Here is an 8,654-nt window from a genome sequence, read left to right on the forward strand (position 1 = left end):
TATTCTGGACAGCCATCAGGACAAATTAAGCTGATTGTATTGTGTGTCGGCCAAACATGGCTATTCACCACGACCATCCAGATGGCTGGAAATTAGAATGGAGCAGAAGAGCCGAGATTCTTGAAAGAGGACTAACCCCTAACGTTAATTGTAAGTCTTAGCTATGTTTAACATAAATCATTGTATTGTGGGTCCAGGGAAAAAGAAATTTTGAATTATTTACTTTTTTTGTCTGGTGTTTTTGTTTTCTTTTTGACAATCACTGTTGAGGGACCTGACAAAAAGATTTCAAATATACTTTGGAAGTACGCAAGTCATAATGGAACCATGAGGAGCAAAACTTTGAAAGTCATTACTGCATCCTGATTATTAAAGTTGTCTTTAAAGCTTTTGAGAACTGGATGTTTCAAAGTAAGTCATGAGTCACTGTGACTTAAGAGTGTCGGAAGATTTTGTGTTTTAAATTATAGCCAGGGCGGCGCGGTGGAGCAGTGGTTAGCACTGTCACCTCACCGCAAGAAGGTTCCGGGTTCGAGCCCTGGCTTGGGCACGGGATCTTTCTGTGTGGAGTTTGCATGTTCTCCCTGTGCCTCCATGAGTTCTCTCTGGGTTTTCTGGCTTTCTCTCAGTCTCTGACATGCAATTGGGGACTAGGCTAATTGGATACTCTAAATTGAATGTAGGTATAACTGAGTGTGAATGGTTGTCTGTCTATAAGTGTTGGCCCTGCGATGGACTGGCGACCTGTCCAGGGTGAACCCTGCCTCTCACCCATAGGCTGCTGAGATAGGCTCCAGCCCCCCGTGACCCTTAACAGGATAAGTGGTAGAAAATGGATGGATGGATGGAAATTATAGCCAGCAATTTTATATTGTCCTTGCAATGAGTTTTTGCAGAGTGTAATAATGTTAACAACTGATGTAGCAGATTATTTCATTCTTCATGTTGTTTTAAACAGGATACTACACTTTCCAGACTAAATTTAATTTTAACCTCTGAGTAGACTGGCCTTTCCTGGTTGACATAAGATCTCACATAACCCTTGTGACATTAGGTTATTTATTTATTTATTTTCTAAACTAAAAGCTCATTTCAGATAATTTTTGTTCTTAATTGATGTGCACTGTCCCTTTTAGAATAAAATAAACAAAGATTCACTGAGGACATATTAGAGAGTGCTGAAAGTACTTCATATGAGATATGACTAGAACAGACCAAAGTGAATGAATAATCCTTGACAGGTGAAGAAGCCAGCTGGGAATTGGCATGATGTATCAGAATGTATTTACAAATCCTTGGCTGACATGCTCATGTTATATCAACAGATAAGACAGATTATCAAGAGTCATTTTCTTGCGGTAGTCGGATCAGATTATATATTGTCTACAGTGTTAAAGGCTCCCTGCAGAGAAAGTTTCCATTCCATTCTGGCAGGCAGGCTGTACCCACAGCCCTGAGCCCTCCACCATCTGTTCCTGTAAAACAGACGCCAGAGATGGAAAACAGAAAGAAAAAAAAAAATCAGCCAGTGAGCTTGTGGCGGTCTGGATGTGGGTGTGAGCTACCAATGATGTTTGGAAAGTAGCAGATGCATCATTGGACTTACATCTTTCCTCTATTGATAACCTTGTGGATGATACACCTGAGAAGATGGGGAGGTGGACATTAGCACAATAGGACAGGCAAAGTGAATGTGACAGTGTCAAGAACAGATAAGGTTGCTTTATATTTATTTTTTTGTTTTTGTTTCTGCTCAAAACATGAACACTTCAGCAAGGGTAGTATTTGGGAAGGGTCACATCACTCCCAAACAGCTCTCCTTCACCTTCCCTCAGACAGGTACCCTGAGGAAAGGCAGCCGGTCTGCAGGAGGAAAGAGGAGGATGTTCTCTTTTTCTCTCAGATGTCATCTGGGCATTATCAGAGGGAGAACAAAAGGTAAAAAAACAAATATATGCTTCTTTTTGTAAATTTGAATATATTTGCACGCTTATCCACAGTGGTAAAATGTCATAGAGATTTAGAAAATAACCCAACTTAACTTTAAGCAATCCAACCGAAGAGTCACCCAATCATGCACTGCCTTAGGTCATTTTGTTGTTTGTCTTTACAGGCATCTTTAAATGAGCCTCTGCTTGAGTAAAAACAGGGCAACCTTAAAGGTGAACACTAATGCATTAGTACATGTGACACATACTTTTCCTTCCTTCCTTTTTATTTATTTATTTCGTCACACTGATCTGTGCTGGCTGACAACTGAATTAGTCACTTCGCTTTTCACATCTTCAATTGCAACTACCTCAATCACCATAAGATGGCAGTCTGGACAGTTTGGTTAATAAGCAGGTTTGAGATCCAGGCAGTCATGTACAACATTGTGTATGTTCAATAATTTTATTTCAATACAAAATAAAGCTGTTTTCTTTATTTCTTTTGTTAAGTTTTGCAACCCTGATTTTGCTAAGATTTCTATCGAAGCCATTCTACATCAATAATGTTGATTTCTGGTTTTGAGGAAATGCAAAAATGTTTCCTATAAGGCATCACATGCAACTGATGTTTCCCCAGAGGTTCTTATCAGTCCAAAACAATACTCCACCTCCCAATTCTCGATTGGAAATTAATTAGCCCTACTCTGAAACACCACGTTCCCTCATATTGTATTAAGGACAAGAGTCTCAGAGGAAATGATCTACACCGAAGAATACTGTGTCCACTAAAAAACTGATTAATTAGCCTCCAAGCAGATACATGGGAATTTTTGCATGTAAACGTGTAAAAAAGCAAAATGACAGATTTAATTCATGTACTGTTTTTCATGTACAGGTTTTGGACATTTTGTGCCAAGATTTCCTTTCAGAGAGGCTGCCAGTGAGGCTGGAGGTGGTAGGGGTCAGGAAGCAGCAGGCGTTGAGGAGCGTGTGCGTGACAAATGGTTCGACAGGTGTGCCAATGGTTTAGACAGTAGATCTCTGGAGCTGTCAGATCAAATGTGTTTCTTTTTCACTAAAACACGGATTTATTTTTCCATGATGACATTATAAGCTTGTCAAACAGGCATCTGTTCTGCAACAGAATTGAGACATTTAATTGTGATGTATGTGAGAAAAAAATGTGATGGCTTGAATCCTGTGCAGGGTTGAGTCTAAACTGTGAATGTGCAGGTAGTGTTAATTTTGCAGAGAGTTGAGTGTGTGTGTGTGTGTGTGTGTGTGTGTGTGTGTGCGCGCGCGCTCTTTTGTCATGTGAGTGGGTTTGAGGACGTGCATATGAAGGGTGTTTGAGTTGGTGGGAAGTCTGTGTGTGTGTGTGTGTGTGTGTGTGTGTGTGTGTGTGTGTGTGTGTGTGTGTGTGTGTGTGTGTGTGTTTGTGTGTGTGTGTGTGTGTGTGTAGGGGGAGGGAGTGACTATCATGTGTGCCTGCCTCACTGAACCCCTCTGGCAGAGTGAGAGCGAGAGAGCAAACACACTCACTCCAGCTCTGTGAGAGAGAAGGGTAATGTGTGAGCTCATGTGAATGTATAAAGAGGGGATGATAAATCCTATGGAATAGGACAAGCAATTAGTAGGCAGAGCTCAAAAGGGAACCACAGCAAGATGGCAAGAAAAGGACATGAACCATTTTGGATTTTTTTAGAAAAAAACAGATTTGATGATTGAGACAAAACGGTCTTTTGAGTTTAAGTGGTAGGGGAACTAAAGACCATCTGAGGATCAGGATTTACCCTCTGGAGTTCAGGACTTTATTGGGTTTTGCATAATGGTTGAGAGAATGCTGAAGAAATGAAGATGGAGAATGTATTTTATCTGAGTGGGTGAAACACTCAGGTCAACTACTTCACACCTAAAGCTAAAGATCAGCAAGGTTACTTCCCGAGGGTGGCTGACCAGACTGCAGCTATGCTGTGTGGTCTGAGGAGAGACACCAAGAGCGGTGGTAAGGGCACTTTTCACAGTCAAGGGTGGGGTGGCTTAGATATAGAATGATCACCTGTACAGAGCTGCTTGTCTCAAATCCAGCCACAACAACTGAGTTATTACTCTACTGTTCCTTGTTAATTTAATCTGTCATCCTTAACCAGGTGGTATTCTGGTAATATATGCATCACAGCAGTGATAGATTGTAAGAGATTCACTGTACGCAGACTTCAAAAAACAGCCCTGCATGCCATCCTGCCATGTGTAATTAGGACAGATATAGCAGTGTAAAGTGGGTCTGGGGCCCAGTTTATGAATAAAGTTTGACATCTGAAAATAGCATCATGATTTCATTGTCACAGTCAATGCTGCCTCCATATTTAACCTACATTCTGATTGGTTTTGAAATGGATGACATGGAGTGTCCTGAATTAAATCAGGACTTAATTAACTCGCCACAGTTTTTTTTGCTGGCATGAATAATGTAATCTTAGTCACTGAGACAATCTGAGGACCTTCAGATGTAGCCAGTCTTCTGGCAATTGTATCAATAAGCCTATCAAAATTAAGAGAGTGGATTTCCCTCCAATAGTTGCTTATTGTTTGGGCTTTTCATTAATCAGCTCCATTTTGATCCTGATTCTGACCATTAGGGTGACTGATGGTTATTTTAAGCTGCTGGATGATGGCTGGGGGATGGCTTGATGGTACAGTAGTGGCTTGTCACGTGCAGTATGTTGGGTCTGCGTAACCCAGAGCTAATGTTGCCTTTTGACTGCAATGACAGCTGCTGGACTGTCAAGGCCCTCAGGAATCTTCATGGTTATGAGGCTTTTACCCAACCTAATGTGTTTGTAATGTGCCACTCTATTTCTGTATGTCTGTTTGTGCCTCTTAGGTACTGAACAGGATATTTTTGCAAAGATGTAGATAAACAAGTGTGAATTACCATGTTATGGTAATGTATACTCTGTACTTTGCCCTAGTATGGAAACCCACAATAGATATTACTCACACAGCTAAAACTTCTTCATTTTTTTTGGCCTGCCAAAAGGTTTCAGTCAGAAGAGGTTTCACAAAAGAGCCGTGCCTTTCAGCCATCTGAAGTCTTCATGTTCATCTGGGCAGATGTTGAACCTTGATGTGGACAGAGAGAAGGCAGTTGTTTCACGCCCTTGGATTTTTTGTTTCCCCAAGTACATTCCTTACAATTCAGCACAAATTAAAAAAAAAAAAAAAGTGTTATTTTGGACCTCATATTTTTTTTTACCTTCGATAGTCTATTTATTACATACATCAGAGTAAGGGGTGTGCAGTATCAAAACAATCACTGGAAACAAGATTGTGATGACTTCTGTAGCCAATGAACAATTTAGTATAACTCTTTATTTATCTCCACCAAGGTTTTAGTACAATGTCTCTTAATGTGTGTCATGTCTGTTGGAATTATATTATGTATTATATTAAAAGTTACCAGGCAGGTTTTCATGAAACTTCAAGTGTAGCATGAGCTATGGAAAGAGCCTTTAAATGTCAGGGCAGATCTACATTCCTGCCTCTCATGATACGACCCCAACTGTGGTTATATCCACCATGATGTGCACCTACCTTTGACCACCATATTTTTTCCAGTTTCCCCTTGAGTCCCACTGGACATCTGCACTAAATTTGAACAAACTGCCTGAAAGGATTCCAGACATATTGTATTCATGCGAGGTGACAGTGACCTTGACTACTGCCCTTTCACCAAGTGTCATTAGTTGTACCACAAATCAGTGGCTTGGAACCACTTGGAAACATGGTCCCATTATACTTGTTAGGAGTCGAGCTGGGTCAGCTGTGAGCACTCCTGCAACAAAACAGGGAAGTGAACTGGTATCTAGAATATGTCTTGTCCTCCTCAAGAGTGTATAGGCTATATGAGAGGAGGAAACTGTAAAATGTGAAAACAGCACAAGCAGTATGGCATGGCAAAATCTAAGTGCATGTGAAGCCTTTCAGCTGATTCAGATAAACTATGTTCTTCATTCTTATGAAAAAGAAGAAAATGTATCTTCATCTTCTCAATGGGTTACTTCTCAGTAAATCTGGATCTTCTCTTTTAACACACATCAACTCAGTTTAATTCCAGCACTTTGTTTTTATTCACATCTATTTGTTGCTGGCTTTGCTCGCTGATATCAGCTGCATAGCCAATAAGTTTGAGTAATGGCCAGATAGTTATGGTTAATTTTATGTAGGTTTTGATTGAAATAGAGGATTGTGGAGCATTGGTGGACATATACTTTCTACCGAGTGCCCTTATGACTAAGGTGTGTGTGAGACAGGGTTTGAACCAGTGTCTGTGTTGTTAAGCATCAAAGAAGTCACTGAACACTTTAGAATGTGATGACTCAAGTTTGATCCAATTAGGGTTTTGGCACAGCTTTTCTTTTACATGATGCTCAGTCACTGTGTTGAGCAGCCGAAAAGGTAATCTCTAGTGCACAGGATTATAAAATTGTCAAGTCCGTTTCCCCATCATCACAACTGCTGACGTGCTTTTATGACTGTATTCAGGCTCAGATGGCTAGCGGCAGCCCTGTTAATCTACAGCTAGCCCAGCCGTGTCATAAATGGGTCCTGTGCACTGTCAGAGGAGAAAAACACATTTCCCCTGCAGAGCGAATTGAACATTCCCTGTCTGTCTGTAACAGCTGCTGTAAATGACGAGAAAATGATGGTTTCCTCCCATGCACAAGCAGTCACTGTTCTTTCAGGAAAGTTCCCTTGCTTTATAGCAACATACATCAAGCTGGTTTTAAATGTATTCTTGTCTTAAATTAATGTTTTTCAAGGCTGTGGACAGTGAGGTGCTGTTTTAAGCAGACAAAACAAAGTATGTGACCTCCAACATTCAGGCTGATCATACCTGGCGGATGCGGCTGTTGGCTCAGTATGTTTCCCTCTGATAGTCCCTACATCACCAGGGGTGCAGTTTAGGGTGAGACAGTGTGGGCAGCTGTCATAATGTGCAATGTCTTGTTCATTTGACCGTCTACTGCCGGTCTTCATATGATTGCAGCGTCTCTTAACAGTCCCTCCATACCTCCTTGATGTCTCCTCAGATGAAGGACCATACTCAAAGGGAAGCAAGCAGTCAGGGGCAACTGACCAATCTCATTCTTCCCAGAGGTGCAGCCTTTCAGGTACAATATAGTCAAACCTAATTTATATTATTTTGTTGTCTCTTACACATTTGGCTGCACTCACTAGCATCCTCAACCCCTGAGTGGATTTGGAGCCATGTGTCTCTGGGTTTTGCTTGATGCTGCACTGTTTGAGTGCTTAGATAAGGTATAAAAAATGCTTTTGTTGCATACCTGTCACTGGTACAAAACCACACTTGATTAACTTCACATAGATTTATCAGCACAGCACTTTGTGGACCATAAGACAAAATAAGTCCTGTGGACACTAAATAGCCATCAGAGTTAATTCAATCATTTATAAATACAAGTGTTTTAATTTAATTTGCATTGAATTTCTTTTCTATTTATGTATTGAGTTACTTTCCATTGCTTGGGTGATATTAATAAAACCCACTCCATCAACCTTCTCTTTTTGAACCACCTGTCACAAAAAATTAACTCAGATTTGAAAGAAAAGACAGGAGAGTGGGACAAAATAAAGTCTGTGGTTGTGTGTCAGAGAGAATTTCACTGAGATGTTCTACAAAGAGAGAAAAAAAATCTTCCATTGCCTCTCAGACAGGGTAACTCTGTCATGCAGATGCTAATGCTGACTGGATCTGTGCCCATGTCTCTATCTGTCAGCAGAGGAGCAAAGGGGAGTGACCACAGTGGACCTGATGAAAAGGGAAGGCAGCAGCCTCGGCCTCACCATCTCAGGAGGGTCTGATAAGGACGGCAAGCCCAGAGTGTCAAACCTACGGTCAGGTGGGCTTGCTGCCAGGTGAGATCTGTGCTCTTTGATGCAGTTAAGGCCTTGCAGCTACACCAAGCTGTCTGCTCTAGTTATCCTGTGCCCACACATGTTGCAAGGTTACACCAACTCACCTTAACTGTGTGGTGTCAGTGACAGCCTAATGCCAAAAATTATCTCCAAAAAGGTTTTTTTGCTAGGAAAGCCCCCTGGAAACCATATAGCTTAAAGATGTAAAACAAAACAAAACAACAACAACAACAACATGTAAACTCCTTGTCCCTTTTCAGCTTCCAAGATTTACAAAAAATTTCAACATAAAATAATCTTTTGTGTAAAATAGAATTTTACAGGGATATTAGTAGTCTGCTCATTTAAACTTCTTCATGAGATTTCAAATTCATTCGTTTCTGAATCACACTTACACCTTGCATTTCAGATATACAATAAGCAAGATAAATTTTGAACAGAGGGGGGTAGGGGGCTTAAATCTTTGTAATGTATATTTTTTTTCAGAGATTGCTTAATTAAGACGAGATTAAACTCATTTTCCCTAACATTAGCCACATGATGTGAAAATGTAGTGGAAAACTCACATTTAATGATGATTAAGCAGCATGTGACTGAAGCCCCCCCCCCCCCCCACACACACGCGCGCGCGTATGTGTACACACACACACACACTGATTGTAAAATGACACAACCCCTCTGAAAATGTCTAAGCTGAATATCCCATCGCTTGTCAAGTCCGAGGAGCTTTAAAGACAGATACTGTGCTAATTCCTCCAAGCAGCTTGTCTTCCCACAGCTGAG

General features: G+C 40.9%; 1 protein-coding gene across 4 annotated transcripts in view; it reads left to right on the forward strand.

Moving 5' to 3' along the window:
* The first annotated feature begins 3,460 nt into the window (after positions 1 to 3,460).
* LOC147255793 (glutamate receptor-interacting protein 2-like) overlaps positions 3,461 to 8,654 on the forward strand; it is a 28,525-nt gene continuing 23,331 nt past the window's right edge. For 2 of the 4 annotated variants that reach the window (XM_086213758.1, XM_086213760.1), the window contains exons 1-3: positions 3,461 to 3,936; positions 7,025 to 7,105; positions 7,733 to 7,871. In XM_086213758.1, the coding sequence (XP_086069884.1) occupies positions 3,900 to 3,936; positions 7,025 to 7,105; positions 7,733 to 7,871 (257 nt within the window). In that variant the 5' untranslated portion in view covers positions 3,461 to 3,899. The remainder of the gene's footprint in view (positions 3,937 to 7,024; positions 7,106 to 7,732; positions 7,872 to 8,654) is intronic. The other 2 variants (XM_086213759.1, XM_086213761.1) reach the window with 1 other exon arrangement.

Source organism: Aulostomus chinensis, chromosome 9 (assembly GCF_037954235.1).
Source record: "Aulostomus chinensis isolate RoL2024-O1b breed Wild chromosome 9, RoL_Achi_v1.0, whole genome shotgun sequence".
In the NCBI taxonomy this organism is placed as follows: domain Eukaryota; kingdom Metazoa; phylum Chordata; class Actinopteri; order Syngnathiformes; family Aulostomidae; genus Aulostomus; species Aulostomus chinensis.